General features: G+C 41.0%; 1 protein-coding gene across 8 annotated transcripts in view; it reads left to right on the top strand.

Annotated features, from left to right (window-relative positions):
- Nucleotides 1-27,935, top strand: part of LOC119558285 (MAGUK p55 subfamily member 5) — a 67,387-nt gene that overhangs the window by 25,754 nt on the left and 13,698 nt on the right. For 2 of the 8 annotated variants that reach the window (XM_037871661.1, XM_037871662.1), the window contains exons 5-10: nucleotides 1,363-1,493; nucleotides 7,167-8,429; nucleotides 8,692-8,945; nucleotides 23,507-23,745; nucleotides 23,827-23,918; nucleotides 24,779-26,101. In XM_037871661.1, coding sequence (XP_037727589.1) covers nucleotides 1,363-1,493; nucleotides 7,167-8,429; nucleotides 8,692-8,945; nucleotides 23,507-23,745; nucleotides 23,827-23,918; nucleotides 24,779-26,101 — 3,302 coding nt within the window. Of the gene's footprint in view, nucleotides 1-1,362; nucleotides 1,494-7,166; nucleotides 8,430-8,691; nucleotides 8,946-16,157; nucleotides 16,304-23,506; nucleotides 23,746-23,826; nucleotides 23,919-24,778; nucleotides 26,102-27,935 lie in introns of those variants that run through there. The other 6 variants (XM_037871664.1, XM_037871665.1, XM_037871663.1 and 3 more) reach the window with 5 other exon arrangements.

Raw genomic sequence — 27,935 nt, 5'->3', positions numbered from 1 at the left:
AGTTGGTCGGTTGATATAATGATTTTTCCGAGTGTAGAAGGGGCTGAGGGGGCGGTAGGTTCAACGACATGTAGCGACATCGAGGCTGACAACGCGGCGCCTAATTGGATCTGGCCCGAGCGCTCCACTTTTGCCCGGGCACGCCTGGGAGGGGGAAGGGGGGGTGGGTTATAAAGGGGGGCTCATGATGGGTCTGGCGGATGGGGGATGTGACCTCGGATCGAGGGCGTCTTTAGCCCCATACGTACCCCCACTAAGGCCCACCGCTTTTCGACGCAATCAACAGCCGAAAACGCAAGGGCAGCGAAATGAAATTAAAGCCGAGGTCACGCGGGGGTTGCTTAGTGGGTGGATTGGGTGGCTTGGGATGGATGGAGATGGAGATGTAGATGGGGATGGGTTTGGGTGCCTGAAGGGAGTGCAGCCGAAAAGCAATAAAAGTGACAAGAAAAGTTGAAGCGCTGAGTGGGCGACGAAGAAGGATAAGGACAAGGAGCTAGCTGCTGGAGAAAGTGGATTTGGGCGGCAAAAGTTGGGCTGGGGGCTGTGGAGTTCGTGTTGTCGTTGCTGTCAGCAACCAGAAAATTTTTAGCAAAACTTTTAGCCACCCATACCCTTGCCAAACGAAAAAAAAAAACCCACACACACACTAAAAAAAGAGAAAAAAAAGGTGAAGTGGGGGGGTTTTGGTATGGAGTTGCCAGGCATAAAAACGATTCCCCGGCGGCAACATTTTGTGGCCCGTGAATGCACTCATGAATATGTATCGAACGATTCGTTTAGAGCGCCGTGAATGCAGCGAATGAGCGTTCGGGGAATTCCGAAAGGAATAAGCCGGAATGATGCCTGTCATCACGGCGAAAATCATTGCTTAGGTCAGTGCCGTAAATTTGCAAAACGACGACAGGCGTCTTTTGTCAACAGACTGGAAAATATTCAGAACGATTAAAGTTCCATACTATTGCTATCTGCTTTATTTTTGGAGTAAAGGTGAAGGGGGAATATAAATATATGGTTTAAGAAAAAAGAACTATACATATATCTGGAAGCCAAAGTAAGAATAACTTGGCAAACTTTAGGACTATATAAATACTACTTATAATGATATATTAGGCCAGCAAAGTTTGAGTGCTTGTCACGACTATTTTATAACTATGATTTATGTGGCACTTTTGTGTGCGGTCTTTCATCATCTTCCATCAGCCCGAATCAACTATCGATTTTCGGGGGTCTTTCTGCTTGGCTGATCACAGCAATTAGGCGAGTCTGACCACACCCTCAACTCAGCTCAGCTCAATGCTAAATGTTTAATGTGCCTGAATTAATTATTTATTCTGTCCACTTGCCACTCTGTTTTTGCAGCCTGGGATATTGGCAACTCGGTGCAGGACGCCTTCGTCATCGCCGTCGAGGAGCACGCCCGCGAACGTCTGCAGAGATTGGCGGCCTTGAACCGGGTCACGCCCGTCGACATTACCCAGTTGTCCAAAAAGGTGAGTGACCCCCACTAACCCCCGAATGGGATTTCAGATTCGCTGTACTTGCCCCTCGCTCAGGAGTGTAATTACGCTTTTAGCCAGTATTTTCAAATGGGTTTCCAGGATTCTGGATTTGTTAAATGTTATTGGTGTACTTCAAAAAGTATTTAGGGTGCTTTCTATATACCCCGAATTCTTAATTTGCGATTCTTTGTAAATGAATTTCTACCGAATTTATTTCGCTATTTTATTAAAGAGCTCTATTGTTCAACTATGGTTCACTAACTTACAAAGGAGTCTAAAATTCTTCAGTTAATTTGCTTTCGTAGGAACTTTAGTACAACACTTTTTAGTTAATATTTAAGCCTGAAACTGTAAGCCAGAGTGGTTTAATCAGAAACTTGCTGAAAAAAACCATTTTAAGCAATGTTAGAACATGGTTAGCTGTTGTGTTTCCAGTACAGAATTAACTGATTGGTTCTTCCAAAAACGCAAAAAACGCACTGCTATTTTTAGGTTCCCACTTGGCTTTATTAAGCAGGGGCTTTCGGGGGATTTGCTCTAGCTTTTGCTGGAAGTGCATATTCGATGGATACGAAAAAGGCAAATAGGGATGGTAAATTCCGTAAAGTGCAACACTTTATTGTTTTTTTTCTCCTTGGTTTGTGCGGCATGTGGCACTGAGGCAAACATGAATGCGAGATATTTCTTTGCAGGCTGTGTGTTAATTTTTTGCTGGCCCAATCCGAATGGCAAAACTGAAATTGAAATGGAAAACGTTTTATCAAAACAGCTTTCTATCGCACACGGCACAGACCCCCCCCCCCCCCCACTACTTTTATTGGCATAACTGAGTGACTGGAGGCCCCTCCCCAATACCAATAGCAATACCAATAACAAATACCAAATACCAAATACGAAATACAAATAAAAATACGAAATGCAGAATGCAAAATGCAAAAAAATGAGGAAGTACGCTCTCTCACAAATTCAATTAAAAATTCAACAAACCAAACACGAGCCAGTAGACACTGGACTGAAACTAAAAGTGGAAACAACAGCAGACACAACTAAAGTAAAAAGTGAATAAAACAAAGAAAGAGCTCAAAACAGCGGTTGTATAAACTTGAAAACAAAAACAAAAATAAAATTGCCATCAAAAGTTACGCAAAACAGAGTGAAAAAAAAAGATAAAAATAATAAAAAACAGTAGCGCAGAGGGGTAAAAAAAAAAAGGAAACGTAAATGCAAATCAAATATGTGGGTAATTGAAAGTGAACGCTGCAATCCCATTTGCATGTGCGAGCCAAAGAGTGAGTACATTCAGATGGGACTAATAAAGCGGTTCGCTCCTCAAGCCCAAACTTACATAACACCGATCCGTGAGATAAGCTGCACTGTAAGATACATGTACAGAAAGCTAGACAAATTTCAAACTCAAAATATTTATATTATCTTTTGAAGGGGAAAAGATTACATAAGATCATTTCTGGGAAAAATATGTAGAATATTGAAAAATCAAGTATACCCCCTTATTTTATATAAAGATTACATAAGACCATTTCTAAGATAGATATGTAAAATATTTTAAAAAATCAAGCATATCTTCATATCTTCATGAAATGAATTCCATATAAAATCTTTACGGGTATTATTTATTCATTTAGTCAGACTGGGATATAAAATGATAGTCACTCATGTTCACACACAGTCAAAGGTAAACTTTCTAGTTAAATCAGTTTCATAAAACGCCCTTATTTTTTCCCGTGTAGGTCTGCTTGTATTTTTAAATGTCGGTGAATAAATAAATTAGCTATTCACTGTGCGTATTAACAGTTTCGTTGCGTTTACAGTTTTAAAGCACAAAAGATCGCGCTGAATGAAATGACTTATGGCGAATCATTTGAATGCAAATTACAGCGTTTACATACTTGTATTTATTGGATATACGCTCTAGTAGTTTTTCATTTGTTTTGTCTATTGGGAGCATTTAAATCGCTCTCTAACTATTTTAACAATAAATTTGTTTTGCATATCCACTTCTATAACATTGAATACTCATTTTAAAGCAATAAATAAAAATGCATTCATACGTAATATTTACATTTATTCATCATGATAAAAATGAATACATCTACCTTCTCTATTTCGTATAAAAGTTCTTACGTTTATTTAATTTAAAAAGTCATATTGTTACAGTACAACAAGGGCATTCTGTTGTGAAGGGTTCGGGTTGCAAAGTGATTGAATTGAGTGCATTTGTTGTGCCCAATAATTTGGTCAGTCGTTTTGGGGTGGGGAAAATGGGTAAAAATGGGAAATCGCGGAGTTTCGAGAGGCTCTTTCGGTTGGCTTGGATGGTATTCCACGCGTTAACCACCAATCCCAATCCGCCGGATTTCTCGATTCCCCGATACCGATCCCCTGGTTCTCTTCAGCACTTTTAAGCGCATCAAGTGCTTTTGTCATCATCGTCATCACAGTTGAACGCTCCAACAATTGCTTTCAGCCCTGCGAAAGTCCAATGGATGGGGGTCAGGTGCGGTTCGGTTCGGTTCGGTTAGGTTAGGTTAGGTTTTGGTATGGATCTGGGTATCTGGGATGGTTTGGGTTGGGCTGGTTCGGTTCGGATTGGATTGGGTTACTCCGCCGGAGTGGGGGGCTCTTTTTTGTCTAGGATGCGCTAGAGTGCGGCTGCGGGGCCTTATCGAGAGCTGTGAGTCAATCGTTTGTTGCCAGGCCAACCGAACAAATGATTTTGCATACACAAACAAACGTGAATATGCATATGACTACACTGAGCGCTATAATCAAAATATTACGATTTTATTGCATGCGAAACGATAATAAAAAGACAGATTTTGATTTGAAATAAAATTTATGAATATTTTTTCAATAAAACAAATTATTTTAAATGAAAAAAAATGTTTAGTTTAAGTTTAAAAATATGTGACGAATTTTTTTTATTATGTACTAGGATTTTAAAGATCAGTAAATATTTTTATTCATTTGAAGCGATAAAAAATAAATGAATTTTCTTAATAAAAAGCTTAAAGCATTGAAATTTTGTAATTTGTTCGATGCGGTAGCTTACATATAATCTTACGATTTGAGGTGAACCATATCTTTCGTATATTTTTTTGTAGGTTGATATTACACCCACCATTGAAATTGAGAATTTTTCATTTACAATTTTTTGATTAAATATTAAACAACACATATAAAAAAAATGTTTAAGTACCAACATCATTGGTTTTCCTGTACCAAACCATTGATTATCGTGAAAATATGATATTAAAAATAGAAAGGTTCCTCTTAAAAATACCAAATTCAATATTACCATTAAAACTGTGTATTTACGTATCCAATAAATGAAAAAAAGCTATGGGATTACCATGATATAAGTACAGATCAAACCAATATAAGTGATCATTTAAATTTAAATATTAAATATACCAAATCCAATAATATCTGGAAACCAAATATTATTCGATTCAGTTTAAAATTGCGAATACCCGATATTCCCCGTGTATATATGCATCGATTTATCCGATAAGTGTTGAAGTGTGTAGGTGGAGTGTGGGGTGGTAATGGGAGTGGAAATGGTAGATGGGAGTATAGTATTCGGTGGGTGTGTGGAAACTGGAAGCTGGGGCTGCGACTGAAGCCACGCCACTTCACTTCACTTCACTCCGCCATCGAGAGAATCCACAAGCCGATGCGGTAGACTGACAAACCGACTTGGCTGTCAATAATCCGATAAAATGCGAACAAAAAATACGCTTACGGCGGATGGGTGATTCTGTGTTCTGGGTGGTTCCTGGCGAATAAAAAAACGACATATATATATATATAAATATATATAGAGTAAAATGAAAAGAAGTTGCCTTAAGCGTTAAGTATGGAGATCCCCCTACTTAGTTTGTTTTTTTCTTATTATTTTTTTTTTACCCCCCAACTTAGTCATCTCATCCTCAGGTTATTGCATGAAAAGAGCCCCATAATTCAACTTGTCCATTTATTTTCACCTTTTTTTTTATGCTGACACTTAGCTATTGGCATTAGGGCGCGATTTAACCTGCCGATGAAGGTTAAGGCCAATTGGATTGGCTAGAATGTGATGGCCCAAAGGCGTCTTAATTGGCTGATTTTGAGGGAATGATGGAGTAATGGTGTTCTGGATGTGGCTTGTGGGTGCAGTTTAGTGGGTTTTTGGGGCCACCCACATAAAAAAAAAAATAATATTAACCTGGCCCCAGACGCAGACACACCCACATACACATGCCGCTCAGCCAGCCACATCCATTATGTGTTCGTCGCATTAATAATTCATATTTCATTAGGGGAACAGCATCAATATAATACCATGACTCCCAGGGAGGGGGCGTGGCCGGGGGCGGTGGTCTGGGGGCGTTACTTGGTTAGCTTTATTTTAATGGAATTTGATTGATTTGCATATACGCGAAACGGAGCCTGTCAGCGGCGTTAAATGATGACAGTTTTCAGTTTTTATTTATTTTTCGGCTGTGCTGCCACATTGAAAAGTGCAAAAAAGTGGTGTTGGTCGATAGTTTGCCAACCGCTTAGGGTATTTGATAAAATCATTAGGGATATGATAGCCTTTGACATGATTTTAATTGTTGTTTTGGATATATAAAACCATATTTAATTGCATGATTCAAGAGAAATATGAGTTATGAGAAATATGCCAGCCAACATGGAATTTTTAGGGCGGAGAAATGCTGTTTTTTTTGCGGGTTTTCAATTGTAATTTGGCCAAATCAAGACGTACAGCAAAACGGCCAGCTGTTTTGAGCAGCTTGTTACCAATGCTAACGATCCCCATCACTTTAAGGAACATTTATCTTTTTACCAATTTTCGCATTTTTTGTAAGGGCTTTTTTTTTGAAAAAACGTCAAAAATTAAACATTTCCAGGTTTGAATGCAAAAAGATTGAAAATTAAGCTAACAGTCCAACAAGGTATGATATTTCTTATTTGGACCTTTATTTTTGTTATGGCATCCAAAACACTGATTTTTTAGTGCGGAAAAATGGGATTCGGATTTTAGTCAAAAATACTCATTTTGTCTGCGGTTTTTCAATCATAGTTAAGACAAATCTAGGCGTAGAGCAAAAAGACCGACTGTTTTGAGCAGCTTGCTACCAATGCTAACGATCCCCATCACTTTTAGGAAAATTTATTTCTTGACCAATTTTCGCATTTTTTGTAAGGGGTACATCATGTTTCTTTTGCTAAAAATGGCTAAAATCAAAAATTTCCAGGCTTGAATGCTAATGGATTGGAAATTAAACTACGAGTCCAACGAGGTATGACATTCCTTATTCTGACCTTTATTATCATTTTACCAGCCAAAACATTGATTTTTTATGGCGAAAAAATGGGATTCCGATTTTAGTCAAAATAAATACTCTTTTTCTTTGCGGTTTTTCCATCGTAGAGTAGGCGTGCAACAAAAAGGCCGACTGTTTTGAGGAGCTAAAAACCTGTGCTAACGATCCCTATCACATCCAGGAATATTTATTTTTTGACCAATTTTAGCATTTTTTATTAAGGATACCTGATGACCATGGGTTTTAATTGTTTTCTTTTTTACTTCCTTCCTAACGTGTTGCTTATCCCTGATGTTTCTTGTTTCCTGTTGCCCGTTTGCTGTTTGTTGGATAGCTGCAACAAACGAAGAGCGGCACGACAACGAGTCAGCGGCAGGACCTCAGCTTCCTGAACGAGTCGACGCCGATCTATGTGACGTCCTTCACGAGCAACCAGATCACCTGCAGCAGTTCCACGATGACGACGGCCACCGCCGGCGGCCCAATCAGTGCCCCATCCCTGGCGACGGCCACCACGACGGTGCCGACGGCATCCTCCTCCTCATCCGCGATGCACACCACCACGGTGGTGGCCCAAATCGAGCATGGGGCATCGGCGCTGGTCAGTGCCGCTGTGGCAGCGGCAACGGCCGCCGATCGGAATGCGAATAGCACCACATCGGCGGCACTGAAGCAAACGGTTAACTGCATGGGGAGTGGTGCAAGTGCAAGTGCAAGTGCAGGTGCAACCACTGGGAGTAGCTCCACCAGCAGTGCCACGGGTCACATTTACCAGACCAGCCAGGCGCAACAGCAGCAGTTGCAACAGTTGCAGCAGCAACTTGCCGCCGCAGCGGCAGCGGGGAAACCCCTACAGGCCAAATCCCTGCTGGCCAGCAGCCTGCAACATCTCGCCGAGGAGGTGGACAACGAGGATCTGGACGATGATGACGATGTGGATGGGGCCAACTATTGTGGCATAACCTATATCAGCTATAACAACAAGCATGCCCAGTTGCCGACGACAACGCTGCCGGCGACCACTGCCCTGCCAGCGGCAGCTGCAACATTGGCCACCACAGCAGCAATACACCAGCAAAGGGTGCAACAGCAGCAGCAGCAGTTGCACCACCACAGCAGCAACTACCCACCAGCAGCAACAGCAGCAATATCCAGCCAACTCAATCGACCCACGGCACCGGCACCACTGCAACTCGGAGGACCCATCAATCCCTGTTTCGTGGATGCCCAGACATCAACGTCGCCGCTGATGTTGCAACAGCAGCATCAGCAGCAGGATGTGGCACTTGCCTCATCATCGTCAGTGTTGATGGAGCGACATGTACATGGCACCACCACGCCCAAAACCGAGTACTCCACGGCCATTTCCAGTGGCCAACTGCAGCAGGCTTTTGCCGAATTGCAACTTCACTCCAGCAACAATAATGCCACACAGCAGCAGCAATACCATCAGCAACAGCAGCAGCAGCAGCAACACTTACTTTTAAGCAACAACAATAATAGCAATAATTCAATGGCAGCGGCACAGACAACGGCATCCCTGATGAAGAATTGTGATCTACTGATATCGAACAATCTGTATCCACCGAGAAGAGAGGTGAACCATTCGGTTTTTATTCCTTTTGATTTATTTGATTGAGAAAAAAAATGCAGTTTCCTGATTGATTTTGATTCAATTTTATGCATTTCTTGAGGAATTTATTTGCAGATTGATTTAATGGAATTCATTTAATTGATATAATTATATTTGTGTGTTCAGTTTATTTGGTTGTGCATGGATTGATTCGATTGATTCTTATACATTAAATGTTGCTTATTTATTGTTGATTATTGATTATTTATTATTCTGTACTCCACAGTTACTAGAAGACGTCTTAGTCCATCAAGCCAGTGATGTCCATTTATATGGCCCAGGTGCAACAGCAGCAATCGCCAGCAGTAGCAGCCGATCACAGCAGCAACATCAGTTGCTGAGTGCCGCCTACGAGTTGCAGCAGCAGCAATTGCAACTGCAACAGCAGCAGCAGCAACAGAACAGTCCCACAAGTAGCATATCAATAGGAAGAACTGAAATTTTACTGGGCGATCAGAGTTTGCGGCAGGATCCCAGAGGGTGAGTTTCAAGCAAAATACGTACAACTATTAAGATTAAAATTTAGAATTAGTATACATATATACTTAATCAGAAACAGGAACTTATTTGTTTAGTCATTATGAGGACGTTAATGATCTTGAAAATGCAAAGACATTGCGTCCTTGCTAAATGATCTCTAAAATGCAAATGAAAATAGTGTAGCCTACGCTGCAGGCGCTTCCGCGAGCACAGTGGCTCTCAAACTGCGATTTTTCATTTGCTTGCCCGCTGATTTATTTGACCAACACTGCGCTAGTGTTTGTGTATCTGTGTTTGCATTTTATGAAGCATTTATTATACTAGTGTTGCAGCAGCTACTGGTCCACGGCGATGGCCCTCCGGCTTGAATGGAATTTCTCGCGCTGCGGAAATACCCAACATGTGGCCCACACACAAATGCACTGACACACTGCGCGAGCTGACTTTTTATGACTGCTTATTTATTTACTCGCTCTGCTCGCTGGGTTTTCCACCTGGCTGGATCGCACAGCTCCGCCCTGCATCCGCATCCGCATCCGCATCAGCATCAGAATCCTCTCATTCGCATCAGCTTCCTTATTCGCGCCAGAATCCGAATCCGCATCCGCATCCTTGCCCGAGCTCCGCCTTTAGCCATCGCTGACATTTTTCACACATTTTTCCCAGTGCTCGCACTCTGGCCCCCTCGTTTTGGCACCACCACCCCTCTCGTTCGTCCTTGCCAAACGAACCTGTTGTGATTTCGCCTTCAGCGACAAACTATTCGCAAACAGCAGGGGGCAAATTATTAGCACACGTCAGTATATATGTACTTAATAAAATGAAAAGACTGAATATTATTGAATATAATATAGCTAATTATACTATTTTTGTTTTCTCATATGAGTTTCTTTCGGAGAAGATACACTTTAATTCATACAGAAGATTTGGAACACCTTCATGTATTTTCAAGAATAATAATAAATATTAAAAGTGAGACACATAATTTTCAAACAAATGTTATTTACATATTCAATTTATTCAATGATCCCTATATTTTTGGACCGCACTGTACGTATCCGCGTAAGTCAACCCAGCATCCTTTTATTTCCGCCCACCCACCTCCTCATAAAGCCCCCCTCAACGACCCATTTAAGCACGTGCGCTTCCATTTTATACTCATTATTAATTAACGAGTTATTTTCCTCGCCCGGCGATGAATATTTATACATTTTTAATCGATTTTTCCGTTCTTGACGGACTGAAAGCATCCGCAGTTTGGCGGCAATTGCACAGTTTGGGGGCCATTGAAGTGGCATATAGCAATTAGACCGATGGGTTCGCCGTTTTGCGGGTCAGCTTGTGGTCACTCCACGATGACCCCTCCAGCTGTCTCGCTCTATGGCCTCGATGTCCTCTTCCAACGTCCACAATTGAAAACCTGCTGACTAATCAGTTGCAGACAGTGACAGCCCGCAAGCGTTGCCGATGACCATGATGATGATGGCCAGGGGCGTGCCCAAAAGGGGTCTGTCATAAATCTGGAAACATTGTAAAAAAATAGAGATATTTTTAGGAACTGAGGTTCTTGTATCTCATTGTATAAAAGGAATACTTTTGATCTTCTTCCGAGAACTCAAAATAAAGCAATTTTTTAACATATGTTTTTGGATCTGAGGTCTTATGATTTATTTCATAAAAAAAGTACTTCTGGGGATTTCAGGAACTCAAAATAAAGTACTTTCCTAGCACCTTTTTGTTTGATAGCTGTGTAAGATCTGAGGTCCTTATAACGCATGGCCTATTTTAAAAAAGTACTTTTGATCACCTTTCAAGAACTCAAAATAAATTACGATTTGTTGCTAGTGCAAGTACTTTCGTTCTTAAAATTTTAAGAACAGTGTGTTTAGACTCATATTTCCTCATTTAAAGCCCCCTCTTTTTTGCGCCCCTGCTGACGACACTTGATACGGCGATGCATTGCACTTGATGTGCATTATCTACGAGTTGTAGTTGTGTGCTGTGCATTTGTGCTGCCTGCCAAACTGTCACTCCGATGTACGTACTCCCCTTCCCCAGATCCCCTCAAATCTGATCCGTACAATCCCTCTTCCTATATGCACTCATCTCGACATCGACATGGACATCGGTTGACAACAATCAATGCTCGATGACATTTCTCTTTCTCGACTTTTTGTTTGGTCAAATGAGAAAGTCAAGTAGAGGTGGGATTTTCCACAATTGGTTGGGACTCGCTTTCGGTTTTTAAGCCTTGAAAATTTGGCCAGTACAGATATATTTAAATTTTAGATATCTTAAGAAAATTGATAAAATGTTTTTAAGGTGAAAGTTACACAGACAATAGAAAGATTAAAAAAATCGTAAAGATATTAAAAAATTTAGGAATTCCACTTAGTTATAACCATAATAATAGATAAATATAGGAGCTCCCCTAATGACTAGCAAGCAGTACTGCTAAAACTGTACGTACTGACGAAACGCCTGGAGAATTCCGCCCGATTCTTCTTTGGCATGCGATCCATGTTTTGGATCTGCAGTTTCACGTTTGGACTTGGGGACCTCAGACTTCAGACTTGGGATCGCGGAATCGGGGCTGGCTTTAAAAATTCTGGGCACGCGCATGCGCAGCATTTTTTCTGCTGTTTGTCCGCATGTTGTTCTATTCGAGTTTGCTGTGGTGTCTTTCCAGTGGCTTCGTTGAGGTAGGACTTGACTTTGGGGATTAGGGGGAGAAAGAGGGGCTCTATTTTTGTTTTGGGGGGGAGAAAAAGGGGATTTGAGCTACCGAGCTGGTCACTTTCCCATGGGACCCAAGGAAAATCAATTAAAGGTGCCGCCATTAACTAATCTCTCCTTCTGTCTCTATTTCTGTCTCTATCTATGGGGTTCTCCCTTGCTCAGCCGGCTATCCGAAAATGTAATTAAATCATTAATTTCCTGTCGTTATGAGGCAGCCTGGGCAACAACAAAAATAATGGCCTACAAGGCCCACAACAACAGCAAAGTGCCCTCGAAATACAGACGAGTTACCCTAAATTACATGTCCCAGGCCTAGATACATATTTAGTGGTTCTATTATTTATAATTCTAATTTATATATCAAAAAAAATATATTATATTACAATTACTAAAAATATACCATCATTCGTAGAATTGTTCTCTTCACTTAAAATCTATTTTTATAACCTAACTAGTGTTCTATTTAATCTAAGCCCCTTGTTAAGATGTCAATCAAACAAAGTCCTTGAGCTTGGGTATCATGTACCGGGGTTCAACTGTAGTGCAAGTGGGGTGTGGCGTTGAGAAGAAGAGGATTCGAGAGCCCGAAGGACTTGCGAGTTATTTGCAGACCAACAAACTAAAAAGTAAAGCGCATAAAAAAGTTGGAAGAATATACTATAAAACAAAATCATATTTGTGTTGCCATGTGTGGCACACAAACACACAAGCTTGTAACTTGAGATAAATCCGTTATAATAACTCGGAGCATCTGGGCTGGATGTACATACCTACATATATATGTGATATACATATGTATATATAGATGTATAAATGTGGATGCACAGACACACACAAACATACACTCAAGCTCAAGTGTGTCGATTGTATCTTTGTATCTTTGGAGGATGCTTGCCGCTGTATCTTTGTATTTGTATCTTTTGAGCTTCTCGTATGCCTCACCCCCCCCCCCTTTCTCTCTCACTCTCTTTTTGTCCCCCCTCTTTAGCCCTCTCTTTCGCAGGTAAGCCAAGCAATCAACGTTTTGTTTGCCTCTTGTTTTTGTTTTGCTTTTGTTCGCCGAGTGTACGTAGGTGTGCGTGTGTGTGTGATTGTGTGCTTGTGAATCTCTTCTCTATCTTACCTGTTACCTGTCGGCCCTTCTCTGTCCACCTCATTCGCTCATCATCCTCCTCCTCCTCCACCTCCTCCTCCTCCCTCTCTTCATTCGTCATTAGCCTGTGCCTTTTCGTGGGATCGCCAGGCAGCGAAAGAGCAACGAAAACAAACGAAACTTGAGCCAAAAGGGGGAACTAAGATAATATCCAAGAGGTGGGCTACACCCATTCTAGAATTCATCCAAAAATAGTATTATCAGTTGGGACTTTTAACAAGTATACGATTATTTCCAAGTTCTTAAAAGTGACTCAAATATTCCTATAAAAACAAATGTTGTATTAATTTAATATACTACTAAAAGATTATTTTACTTTTAATATTAACAAATTACACTACTTTGTAGTGCTTTATCTATTAACATAGAGGAGTTCAAAATCACTTTAAATTGCATCTAAAAGTATGCTGTAAAAATACATAATCTTTTATTTAACATTTATTGAACCCACTTAAAAATGCCTGATCTGATATCCAAGATCAATTTAGGTGACACTTATCTTGCCATTTTCCCTGTCTAGTATTAATTGGAGCAGTAACATTTAATTGCTGACCCAGAAGCAAATGGCAAGTGCCTCTCAAACGGAAATTAAATAATTATCGCTTAACGGCAAAAGGAAATTAAGCGGACTCTGGTTGTGGTAGTCAATGTGGTCAGCAGTCGGACTGCAAAAGATTGACACAAAATTGGTTTGCAATACTGCTCTAGTTCGAAAGAACCTATGAACATGGGACAAATATAATCAAATAAAACTTGGAGAATTGATAAGTTTTAGAAATATAGTTTTGGGATCCACAAAAAAATATGTATATTAAAGTCAATATAATATTATGAATAGACAATATCAAAACAATCAGTTGAACTTGGAGAATTTATGAATTTAAAAAAAATAGTTTTGGGTTCCACAGAAAACTATGTATATTAATGTCAATATAATATTATGATTCGACAATGACAAAACAATCAGTTAGACTTTATTAACTCCAAATCTCTGTAAATTAAACAACAAAAAAACAGGAAAAGAATCAGAAAGAGGGTTGATGAATTATAAGAATTTGACGGTTTTATTATTTTGGTAAATAGTGGATAGTTTTCTACCTGTATACTCCCCCGAAATGGGTTTTCCTCTTCCGCTCTCTTTCGCACCGCTCTCTCTCTATTTCTCTGGAGATCCCTGATTCATTCTTGGGAGTGATACATTCTCACCTGAGGCCCCAGCTTCGATTTCCATCTCAATCTTGGGGCAAGGCTCTCGATTCTTCTGAGAAAACGAGAGAATCGGCATACATATATGTACATACCTCTCGATTGAGTCACGTACCCACAGCACTCACACCAACACACACCTTGCACACACCTTTTGTTCTTTCATGTGGCACAATGGGCTTAACAATATGTCGGCATGTGTGTGCAGAAGAGTAGGAATAAGAGTACGAGTACAAGTACGGGACATTTTTGTACCTTTGGGTACCTGTCCTATAGCTCTTCATCCTCTTCTTCAGGATTATTCACTTACAAGGAGCGAAAAGGGGAAGCAACGAGCATAACGAACTTTGCGAGGGAGTGCCGACTAAATGATCTTTTCCCAACGATCCCTTTATAAGATGAAGGTTGATGTGCGGAATGCCAGGGTTTTTGATTTCAGTTCTCGGATTTATTAGCAGTTCGAGATCAATCTGTATGGGAATGTAGTGTAAAATATCACAATTATTAAAAGATTTAACTTTTCTTTAAAGTAATCCTTGATCCATCAGATCAAACAAAAAATAATAAACCAATCCTTCGATTGCTTCAAAAATTGTGATGGTAAAAAATATTTAAAAATTTTTTTTAAATTAATAGTATAGTAAGGATGAGAAATATTGAAAGGACGACTATTTTTTGTTAGATTTTTGTTTTCCAGGGGGTGATCCTTAATTTTCGCGGTGTAGGGTATCCGTGTTCGCAATAGCCCCAATTTGCGGCTCTCTTCGGATTTGCTATTTCTATTCCTGTGCGCCTCTTTCGCCTGTTTGCACACTTGAATATTTTGCTATTGTTTGCTCCCCTCTCAGCTAAGCACACACACACACACACTGGCAAACACAGTTGAGCACACATGCATATATGCACATACATGTGTGCACTTACACACACATATCCTGGGGCGATTGAGCGCGCTGCACTTGCGCTGCTTGAATATGAAAAAAAAAATACGGACAGGTATACTCTCTCTCCTCTCTCTCACCTGTTCTCCTTGCCCTCCCTCTTCCCCTTGCCAATGCAAACAGAGTCACGCTCTTTGCCTCGCTCTCTCTCTCTATCCCGCTCCCGATTTTTTTCAAGCAGCGCTGCCAGCTATTTTCTTCTTTATTTTCAGCTCGGCTTTCAGGTTTTTTCATTTTCATTCTATGCCTGACTTTGTTCGTATCGCGAGGTAAAAACGCGTGTGGTGTGTGCCACTACCGAAGTGCAACTAAAAACAACAACAACCATAACATAAAAACAACAACAAATTCTCCGAGTGCGGCGACAATGTTTTAAACACGAGAACATGCAACTGCGATTTGCCGTTAGCTTGGCTGCACGATCGATTTGCAACAACAAACAAATAAGTACAGTGGTTCTAACTCATTAAATTGCAATTAAAGGCGAAAAGAATAAGAGGAAGCAGCAAAACAAACGGTTAGCCAATGTTGCCAGATCGTTTGCACTTTTTCTTAGTCTCCCTGCATAGTGAAAGAAAAGTGGCAAAAACTATTTGTGTTTGCGTGTGTGAGTTTTGGACATGCAACATGCAACTTGGTCAGTTTTATTGTCGTTATTGTTGTTGTTGTTGCTAGTTGCAGACACCTTTCGAAAGTGTTAAACGAAATGAAAGAAGCAGACAAAGTCCAGTAGTGAGCGGGATACAGTGGATATCGGTTAAACTTTAAAATATTTTCGAAAAACTAGTGTGAACTGAATAAAATTGTATTCACTAAAAATACTTTTTGTTGAAAAATGATATCTTACACTTGAGTCTTGCAAATCGTAAGCTTTTTCGAACTAGATCTTATCTTAATAATTTTCAAGCGATTCCTTAAAATACTACAAATATAAGAATGTACATTAATAGTATGCAAATATTCTTAAAAATATTTGTATATTTTGAAATACAATTTTTTTTTTGCTTTGTTAGTATACAATCCAAATAACCAATATCTGCTGTAAATCGTTTTTCGCTATTACTGTTGCCATGGCGCAGGCGCACCACCTTTTCATGTTTTATTTCAAGTTTCTTTAACTTATTCAATTTTTTTCTTGTGTTTCGTGCGTGTGAAGGCAGCAGAAATGTTTGATCCAAAAGGATAAACCACGAAAATTCAAAATTAGAAAACAAAAAAAATTATAATAGAAAGTGGGAGAAAGAGAGGGAAAGATACAGCAAGAGAAAAAGACGGACAGAGATCAATCGGATTACAGATATGCGCATCCTAAAGCAATGGTGAGTGTTTTCTTTGTTTTCCCCATTGTTAGAACGGGAAAACCCCTCAAACCGCCCCGCCCCCGAAAACCCAAGAACCCTTTTCCTCCCACACACTTAGGTATTTAATCCGTCGTTTTTGTTATTCTCGACAATCAACACATCCATTATAACACTCCATTGTTATAGGATGGAATTACAAAAATAGGCATACACGGAAAATTAACAACCTACAATATCTATAGCATATAAAACAAATTAAATTATTCATTCAATTCTTAACAATCATATTTTATTTGCTTATAATATGATATATGTAGTTCATTGATATACATATGTATATCATACATTTTAAGTAATTCATTGATCATAGCAAATCCAATTTAACTAAATATTTTTTAGATTTGTATGACCATTAGACCATTTTAAAACATATCCCAAATGGTCCGTTTTTATGTCTTTATAGATAACTAATATTATCTAGATGCTTTTATCTGTATGCACGACTCGTTGAGCTGTATCTCATAGATATAGATACATTTCGTATGCAAAACACGAGGGGCGAAACCAAATATTTCGTGATCTACGCCGCCGCAACTGAAGTGCAGTCATACATAATTCACCCCGCCTAAAGACCGCATTCCGATAGTTCCGATATTATAATGCCATAATTATGTAATCGCTTTCGTTTGTGCGGGGAAAAAGCAATTTTCTGGACGAATCTCCGCGGCAAATAGTTTCTCACCTTGTCTGCGGGCACAAAACGGTGAAGGGATTCAGTAATTGAGGCATCCCGCAATCCCCCCCATTTCCCCCAATTTTCCCATTTCCTCCTCGCCTTTTTCCGGGGAACTCTGGAGTCTAGACGAAAAGAACGCAGAATATCTTGGCATGCCAAGGTGGTTTTCGGATTGGAATGGGCGAGAACAGAATGTTGACCAGAAACCACAACGAAAATGCGCAAAATTGGAAGAACAATAATTTGAGCAATAATTTACCAGGTAAATTGCAACTGAAGGCTGATGAGATGAGCTGGAAATTGGGTATAAAAATGGGTTTGGATGAGACCAATGTAAAGGAAATAAATTGATTCGAGCGGATTAGAAAGAAAATGTGGAAATTCAATTCGGAATAAAGGAGCTATGTATGTAAATAGGCTTATATGGCAAATCCCTAACTAATATATACCCATTCTGTATGTAAAAGGCTTTACTACTTTGCACAATACCAGGATTTAACAATTTGTAAAGGACAATACACTAATTAGGTGCCGTATATACCCACAGAGACTTAAGATTTAATTACCGATTTCCATTGTGCTTTGCGAAGCAAATGAAATTTTTGGAAATCGTTCGGATCAATCTAAAGTGCCTTCAGTTTGGCCGGGGAACAAAACAATACCGAATGACGTCAAGCTAAAATCCATGCTGAATTTTAAGCCCACCCACGGCGAGCTAAAGTGCAAGCCCCCCCGCCCCCTTGCACAATTTCACCTGTGTGCAATCAGGACCTCTTCTCCAACCCCTTCTCTAACCCCTTCCCAAGCCCTTCTCTAACCCCTTCCAAACCCCTTCCTAACCCCTTCTCATCCCCATCCTCTAACTACACGCAATCAGGACTCTCACCTCTTTTCCACCTTGGAATTTCTCTGGCTTCTCGAGGGGAAGCCCCTGGGAAATGAGGACGAGGGCACTGAATGGATAGTAGGGATTTCAATGCACAAGTGCAGCCCACAATCAATTAAGTTTCATTTCAATTTGCCAAATGGCGAAATGAGTTCGACTGAACTTTAATTGAACGCCCACATTAGCCACGCCTCTCGCCTCCCTCCCGCCGCCTCTCGGAAAATTCGAAATGAAATTTCTGCCGGGTGGGTGGAAAAAAGGGTATATGTACCTTATAATATATACATTGCATTCACATTCACCCCTTTTCGGGCGAAAAGAGCTTTTCACCTTGACTGCCTTTGTGTTTAGGTTTTAATTAATTCTTAAGAAATTTCCCAACCTGACCACTATTTGCTTATGAATTTCACTCGGGCATTTCCAGGAAAAACTTTTTTCTTTCTTTCAGGGGCGGCAGGGAGGGGTGCAAAATTGGAGTGGCGAATCGAGTGTGCAATTGAGCGGCATCGATGATGCGATTGCGAATTCGATTGCAAAATTTCCCAAGAGCTGAGCTAGCACCGTGAGCAAAAGTGTTGCGTTTTTCACTTTCATTTTGACATTAGCATTTTAATTTGAAATTAGCACATTTTGATGGCTATTTATGTTAGGTCGTGATTATCTTTTTAGTATCTTTATTTATAAAAAACAAGGCTGACTAAAAAATATTATACAATGAGTGACATTTTTCTCTCTGTGCCAAAACTATTGGTTATGGCATTACTTTGGCTTTTAGTTTGCTCGGCAATTAAACCAGCCCCAATTGCTATTACCACTTCCATTCCCATGTGGCTGCCTTGGCAATGAATAATGCAAATGGAATGCCAGCTTCAGCTTCAGATGAATGGCTATGGCCATAGCTATGGATCCCCCCTTCTGCGCTTGTAATCCCCACCCCCAGTTTTCTTCGCTGCCTCTGCTTATCCAACACTTTTCCTGGCGGCACAACCACAATCCATTACGATCTCTCAGCTTGAGTTGCATTTCAAGTTTCGAGCTCTGGGTTCTGAATTGTGAATCAAAATGAGTGCTGTGTCTGACCAGGGTCACACCCACAAATTCTGGTCGGAATCGAGGAGGTTCTACCTGGGGAAATGGTGAATGGTAAATGGGAAATGGTAAATGGAGATTGGGGGATTGTGGTCTGGAATTCGAGGCAATCGGGCGACGGTGACTCACGGCTGCCACTTCCGCTGCAAATAAGCCTCTTCCGGTCCCGCCCGCCTGCGATTCCCAGCTCCGGATTCTCGATTCCCTATTTCCATTTTCCATACTCCGATTCATGATCCCCGATGTCCGATTCTCGGACTGCACCTGTTCCAGCCACTTGTTGCATGCCCTCAAGCATGAACCCTCCCAAAAATCGTTGGCTATATCGGAGGGCAGGGAATATCTCGAGTCCACCTGTTGCCATTCTTTTCGTATCGCTCGGAGTGCAATTGCGGTTGGAGTGATAGCTCCAAGTACAATTAAAGATAGTATTATGATCATATCATAAAATATTTATAATTGTGTTGACCCTAATTTCAAAAGGAAATTAATATTTAAAGACCTTTGCGAATTGTATTTATATTAGAACAAGACATAAACAAAATAGAACCATTGAAAATAAAACCTTTTCAATATCATTGATCTTAACCAACTTAAAGAAACTATAATTTGCTAAGAGATGATTTCACAACATTTAGTAAAAGTTGAAGATTAAAATATTAAAATTAAACTTGCAACGTATGCTATTGTATTGTCCGCTGTTGTTTATTAACCCCTGACCCCCACACTTTTGTCTCGTGCTCGCTTGTTGGCCATAAACAATTAACATGTCGCATGTTGCTGTCGTGCAGCAGCAGCAGCAACAACAGCAATGTGTGTCGCTCTTCTGGTCAGTTGCTCATGCTCACACAGATACAGATATGTGTACAATGTACATATACATTTACAACGATGGCCAGCTGGAAATGCAAAATACATTTAATGGTTTCCCCCATGTGTTGTTTGCGTTTATCTGTCTCCTTTCATCGCTGTCCCGCTGCCCCGCCCCCTTTTCCGACCGCCCCCCATCCTGGCTAATTGCCATCCTTAACCTGCGGCAATGTGCACTGAGCCAAATTAAAGTGTCTTTCTGTATTTAGAGACAGGAAATTGGCATTTAATGTAAAAAAAATCACAGTAATTGAAAAAAAAACATAAATTTAGGAAAAGAAAATGTATTTCCTTTAGTTTCTTCTCTAAATTAAGGAATACATTTTACAAACTATATAAACAATCTTATTAAAGTATATAACCAAAGCTGTTATTATTAAATAATACTTCTGCATATATGTGATTTAATTTCTGTGTATTCTTGGAAACTGTGAACTATTAGATAGTATTTTAAATATAAATAATAAATAACTTAGTGGTAAACATAGAAAACCCATTTATTGACGGGCAATTTAATCTATAAGATATATATTACCGCCCAGGATTGAGTGGATGTCTGGGAAACGTTTAAAATATTTTTGCGATGGACAAAAGGACATGGATGTGCCGCAAAGTGCCATTGCCTTGTCATCGATGTATGAATCGTTGTGGGCTTGCATTGCCCACTTTGACAGCCCCGTCGGTTCCTTTCACTCTCCACTGGTCACTGGTCACTGGTCACTGGTCATTGGTCACCGGTCACCTGTCACCGGTCACTGGTCACTGGTCACTCCCCCTCCGGGTTATTGATGATCCCATCAAGGGGGATGGCTCAAATGGTGGACAATGGGGGATATTTGCGGGTATCTCGCATTGTTCTGCTTGTTATGACACAGATACAGATACAGATACAGATACAGATATATAGATATCGATGGGTGTCGGAATGGTTTGAAGATTGGGTATTGGGGCATAAGGGAATGCGAATACCGATGCGGTCATTAGACGAGGCATGTCCAAGTGACAATCAGATGCATGACAGATAGCTGCCGGCTATGGGTGCTGCTAATTGCTGGCAAAATAGGGATATGACAGCCAGCGAGCCGATTGCTATGCCACTCGAACTATGTCCACACCTCCATCTCACTAATTTCGTTAGCCTACGGCTTTGAAAAGGGTCATCAATTAATTGATTTGCCCTTTGAAATAAGCACTTAAAGTTGAGATTCAGTTTGTTAAAGTTATACAAGGCGAATTGTATCTTCTTATTTATTTTTAAATCTTGAAATTGAAAACTCCTCTAACCCTAATTGGTGCGTCGCTAATCGAACATCTGCGCAGGGCAGGGAATCCGAGATAAAAGCTCCTCAAAAGGTCGACAGCTCGATGGGGGAGATAAAAATAGGAATGGGTTGGCCGGCTGACCAGCTCGCGAGCTCGCCAGCTGTTGCCGCAATGTTGCTGCCGTAGTTGCAATGGTTGTTGCTGATAGCGCTGCTGATGTTGCTGCTGCAGTTGCTAGACAACTGGCCTTGGTCTGTTCTTGATGTCAGAGCCAAAGGCATTTTAATTCGTTTATGGTGCGCTTTTTCCCGTCTTTTCATCTCCGTCCGTTCGACTCATTTGCACTGCCCGTTAACTTGACTCCAATTCTCCTCCTCTCCTTCAAGACCCCCATTTTGGAGCCCCTCCATCTGGTTCTTTGGGTTTCAAACCATCTCTGGCCGCCTGCTCTTACGCAAATTGAATTGTCTCGCCCGTTGCCTCGTGTTGGATTCACATTCTCCATCGCCATCGCCATCGCCACCGCCATCTCCCATTTCCATCTCATCTCATCTCATCTCCCTGTTCTTGGCCGTAAGGGAGCCATCTTGGCCATCTTGTCGTCGCTGCATTCTCCAGAAATCGGTTTTTAATGCCTCGCACAGCCATTGTATGGCAGGCCCTCTCAATGAGAAAAGCGCTGAATTCCGATAGTTAAATGGGTAGGAAGTGCTGGAGAAGAAGGAAGTGGATATCTATGGAGATGCACATTGAAAAACTGCATACCCTTCTTATCGAAATTATAAGTTTTGGTATCGGAATGGATATAACTTAACACATATTTATCTCTGTTCAAAAGATTGTGAACTAATCTGCATTAAAATTATAGTACATTTAAATCAAACGCTGGTTCTTGAAAATTATCTAACTATCTAATTGATTTTTTATTATTGAAATGGTTCTAATTTTACATACACCTATTTATTTCTCATCAAAAGATTGTAAATTAATATGAATTATGATAAATTAAAATCAAAAACTTTATTTTGATAACCCTTTTAAAAATATTTATCATAAATGGTTATAAATACATATTTTAAGTCCATTAAAATGATGGTTACTTAAATCTAAAGAAGATGTTTTTTTAAGGGTTACCTCTTTTCAAATTATTTTATTTTTTCCTAAAGAGTTTTCATAAATTTTAGTTTGTAAAAAATGATAATCAAAGTTAATTTGTAAGAATAATTACCCAGCTAAACTTGTTTTGAAATTGAATATTTTGCAGATCAAATACTTTTAATTAGGAAAAGTATTTTTTTAGGGTCCTATGACATTAAATGGGTAATTTAAGGAGACTAACTTGTATACCCTCTGATCTGAAACTCCACCAAGTTGAGTTTTTCTCTGTAGAAATCTGTGGGTGGGTCACGTATTGGAGCTGCTGCTGACGTTCATCATTACCCAAAAGGGACCAGGCATCCGGATCCCTGGTGGGAAAGTGATGGAGGGGGACCCAAATGGAGAAGGAGATGGAGATGGGGTTACGACTGCACTCCGGTGTCGTTGCCAGGCTGCGGCTGAAATTGCTTTTGTCGCATCAGCGCCTGGCGAAGGGCGATAAAGCGATTGGGGGTGCATACTTCTAGGCTGGTCCGGCATAAAATCCACTTTGAGCTTTTTGCAATTAGCCAGCCGACTTGGCCCGACCCCACCACCACCACCTCCACCTCCTCCTCGAAAGCGCCACATCGCCACATCTCCGCCTAAGTCCATAATCCAAAAGCCGAACAAATTAAGGCGCAAATTGCCTTCAAACCAGTCATTTCCCCTGCCACCTTGCATAATGAAAGAGCCAACGCAAAAGTGCAAAGTTATAACAAAGTTTTTGGGTAGCGTTCCAGTTTCAAGTTGCCTCCTATGCCATACCTATACTTATGGCCATAGGTATAGCCTATACCCATAGCATACCCATAGCCCCCCCGTTGTGTCGGGGATAACTTTTTGAAATAATAAAAGACGCTGTCCGCCCAGTGGCTGTCAAACTGTGTCCTCCAGCTGGGCAAAGACGAAAAAAAAAGGTGCCTGATGGCTGCCATCGACAGAAGCTGCCAATTTGCATTCAAATAGTGCATCCAATAAGCAGCACTGCAAGAAACCATAGTTGATTTGTCTTTACTTGCATTTTTTTAGATAACTCAAGTGAATATTACATAAATACTGATACATTTAATGGTTTAAAGAAATTCTAGACATACCTATACTTTTTTTTAGTTCACTGTGGTTGAGTAAGGGCATTTGGCTGTCCGGGATATCACCTGGAGAGCCCATTGCCCCGATGCTTCCGGTTTATATCCGTACCTCAACTGATCGAATTTTCTTTTTTTTTCCCCATTGACAGGAATCGCCGGCGCTCCGGCTCGAGCATTGTTGTGCTGGACGGCGACGACTTGAAGCCATGTCTGCCGGATGACTACATAAGCGGCCAGCACCACCTGAACCACCAGCAGCAGCTGCAACTGCAGCAGCAGCTACAGCAGCAACATCCGCTCCAGCAGCAACACTATCGCACGCACTCGGGCGACATCAGGGAGATTGACCAGGAAATGCTGACCATGCTGTCGGTGAACCAAGATAACGGTGAGTGTCAGGAAGTGAAGGATACACCATCGACCTTTTGCAATCCATTGCAACTGACCAAAGTGGTCTCGTCCCGTTCAGGTCCACACCGTGAGATGGCCGTCGATTGTCCGGACACGTTCATCGCACGCAACAAGACGCCACCCAGATATCCGCCACCCCGTCCACCGCAGGTAAGCACGCCAGCCATCCGTAATCCGCAATCCGTAATCCGTACAGAATCCGTACACCCACCCACAACACCAACCACACGAATTCCACAAGCCAGAAGAAACCATAAGTCAACAATAACTTTGCATAAATCCCAACAGTATTTGTGAAATTGCTATAACCCAGAATCACTAACACAGCTTCCACTTTAGCTAGAATGTTTCGATTTTGAAAAACCCATGCCCCTTGCAACAACAACCACCAAAAAAAATAACCTTACTAATCATTTGACAATAAAACCAAAAGGCCAAAGATAAAACCCCAACCTATGTATGTAGCTTTTACACCTAAGAAATTCTCTTGAATGTACCAGCAAATATTTAAACCAAAAAACAACAACCACTTTTATGTAATAAGTATATAACAACTTGAATGCCAACCACCCAATAATCCAGCAAGTATAAACCAGTCTGCCCTTTCTGTTTAACTAACAAGTACTAAGTATCTACCAAAAATTAAAATTCAAACTTAGTCCCAACTAATCCTTCAGTCTTCAGCAAACATCAAAACAACAACCACCCAAAAATTAAATAACTAACAAAAACCACTGCCAAAAATCTTAGAAGCCCTTAAGAGCACTGGGCAAATCCAACCAACGTTGTTTGAACCAAAGTAGATTTTAACCGACAACCGCTAGCAACAACCACCGAAAATATTAAATAAATCCAAAACAACAACCACCTAAAAAAAGAGTAACTAACCAAAAAAAAAAAAAACACCCAACCACTCCAATTCACATTCAAATCATTCACACATACATCCATTCTTTTTTCACCAAACCACATGCACCACCACCAACACCACTTAACCCACACGCACACAGAAACACAAGAAAAGCACCACCAACAACACCACCACCACTACAATCACAGCTATGACTAACAATGATCATGCTAACAAAATGTTAATTGTTGCATATCATTCTTCACATCAACATGAACAACTACAACAACAACAACAACCACCACCACATCATGAACAACAACACCCATCAAAAACAACAATTGCACTCGATGTGGCCACACAAAATCTGTACAATCAAAAACAACAAATTAAATTGGAACAAATCGAAAACTATGAAAATTGCCTACAATCGGAACAACACGAACAACTCGAGCAGAAGCAACAACTGCAGCAGCAGCAGCAGCAACAACAATTGCAAGTAGCAACCACAGGGGCAACAGCAACAACACAAGTCGCCCAACAACAGACGCCCAGCCACAAGTTGCAGGCAACACTGAGCAGCGATCCAAATGGCAACAGCAACAGCAATGGCAACGGCAATGGCAACAGCAACACCAACACCGTCGGCAGCAGCAGCAGCAACAACAGCAGCATCACGGACGACTTTCTGTGCGTCGTGGATGGTCTTTATCAGCGCAAGGACTCGGCCTCGCCCTCATCGAGTGCCTTCGATGAGGTGATGAGCAAACATACCCTGGACTCCTTCGGCAGCATCGCCTATCGTCACCTGCACCAGCAACATCAGGCGACGAGCAACGGCAACAGCAGCAACAGCAACAGCAACAGCAACAGCAATAGTAATTGCAATGGCAATACCAGCAGCAATACAGCTGATTCGAGTAAAACCAATACAGTAGCCGGTGTGACGAGCAACAGCAGCAACAGCAACTCGCTGAACAGCAGCAACAGCTCGATGCACACCAGCAGCAGCAGCAGCGGTCACAGCAGCAACATTGCAAGTGCCACATCCACCAGCAGCTCAACGGTGCCCGATGATTTGAGCCTGGCGCCACCTGGCTACGAGGTGAGCCAGCAGCAACATCATGTTGCTCCCGTGTCGGTGTTGCTGCCGCCGATGGCAAAGCATCGCGAGTTGCCCGTGGATGTACCAGACAGCTTTATCGAGATGGTGAAGACCCCGCCAAGATATCCGCCACCTGCTCACCTCTCTTCTCGCGGATCGCTTTTGTCGAACGGCAGCGCCTCCACCGCCCACACCACGCTCTCCTCGATGGGCGTGTCGCCTTCGCCTGTAACTGCAACAGCAGCAGCAGCAGCAGCAGCGACAACAGCAACTGCAGCAGCAGCAGCAACAGCGGCAACATCGGCATGTGCAACCGCAAGTGTTGCTGCTGCGGTTTCTGGTGTTGCTGACGGCGACGCGAGGCGGGTGGCCGATGAGGTATACCACATTGAATTTTGTACTCGTTATCTGTCTCAGCTTTTCACTGGAGACACTCTTCACTTCTCTTCTCTGTCTCCTCTGTTCTCTCCTCTGATTCTCCAATCTGTCTGAATCTTTTACTATTAAGTGTGTTTCTAGTGATGTGTCTTGGCAATCCCTCTATTAGTCTTAAGTGAAAGTAAGATAATCCCTTGCCCCTGAAAAACCACTTCCTTTGGAAGATATAACGATTTACATTTTTAAACGTATGAAATCGCTTTTAAATTCCATTTTAGGTGTCGAAGAGTATGCAACAATATATTTAAAATGAAATGTACAATGAATTCATTCACTGCATACTTTTAGACACCTAAAATAACATTTAGCATACTTTTATACAAACTTTTTATAGCATTTACAAATGATTTGAATAATTCGAGTTATTTGTGTGGTTTACCTTAAAATATATATTTTGTTCTATAAATACATTTTTTTTTTCATTTTGAGTTGTATTTATTCAACCAGTTAATTACATTATCTCCATACCAGTAAAATGCCACAGTTAATTAGCAAAATGGGCCTAAGCAGCGTGATTGTGATGGATTATGTACAATAAACCTCACTTTTAGCCACCAAAATAATAGGGTTTGAAAACCGAAAAGACAGCATAAGCATTAGACCTTGATAGGAATAACATATAAATCCCTGGTAATGGCTATTCGGAATAGAAACAACATGACAGTTGAATGCATTCCATGAATATTGCATTAAATGGCCAGAGAACCGGAAATTGTATGTGCGCGTATATAGGAAAGAGAATACCTACATATAAGGTATTATAAAATATGGATCGATAATTTTAGTCACCCCAACGTCGTTTTTCGCTCAACTCGGCTAATTAATGCGGCGCCCACTTAACCCCTTTTGTACGGACGCATACGCATTGATTCCCTTTCTTTATCCAGGGGTGCAGGTCCCCCCCATCCCCCCTCACACACCAGTTGACCCGTAGCCCCCATTTGTATATCCCCTGGTCCCTGGGAACCCCAACCAAGCAACCAAACCACTCGTTTGTCACCTTGTTCAGCCGGTTGGCCTAATTCACGGCATCAGAACCGCTGCGTTGGCCTCGTTAGCGGGGGCATAATCCTAACAGCATTGAGCCACCTAAAACCACCCAAGAGCACCCAAAGCCACCCACTCAGTGGGTGGTGGTGCTGCCGCCCGCTGTTCCGCTTATTTCATCATTTGCAGCTAGCCAGCTCTTTCTCCGCCCCCCCCTTTCTACGCGCCCCCATTTCTCCTTTCCCCCGCCACACTTTGGTCTCTTTTCAGGCGATGAAAAATAAATGCCATTTTGTATGAAATTGCTCTCGATTAATTTTCCAATGGCTGCAGAACAAATAGCGAAATGAGCGCCGCCTTTTCTTCCATACTCTTTATATTCCAACTGACAATGCGCTGAATAAAAGGAATCAAAGAGTAATTGCATTTAAATATGGATTGTATACAATTCTCGCCAGTAAATGACACCAAAAGAGGAGGGTTTTCGAGAAAAGTAAAGGGGTTTCAAGAGGATACACACACACAGGGGCGTAGGCTTTTGTCCAGTTTTGTATAAGAAATATAATAAAGTAAATATTTTAAAATTTAAAAGAGGAAAATCCATTAAACATACCTTATTAAAGCTTGGTATAATATATTTTTTTATTATTTTTATGTAGAAATTAAATATTTTTAAAATATAAAACAGGAAATCCTTTAAATATACTAAATTAAAGCTTAGTGTTGCATACTTTTTGATCCTTTCTATGCAGATAGTAAATATTTTTAAAATATCAAAGAGGAAAAT

The sequence above is a fragment of the Drosophila subpulchrella genome, chromosome X (genome assembly GCF_014743375.2).
Source record: "Drosophila subpulchrella strain 33 F10 #4 breed RU33 chromosome X, RU_Dsub_v1.1 Primary Assembly, whole genome shotgun sequence".
Lineage (NCBI taxonomy): Eukaryota > Metazoa > Arthropoda > Insecta > Diptera > Drosophilidae > Drosophila > Drosophila subpulchrella.
This window is presented reverse-complemented; position numbering and strand designations above follow the sequence as displayed.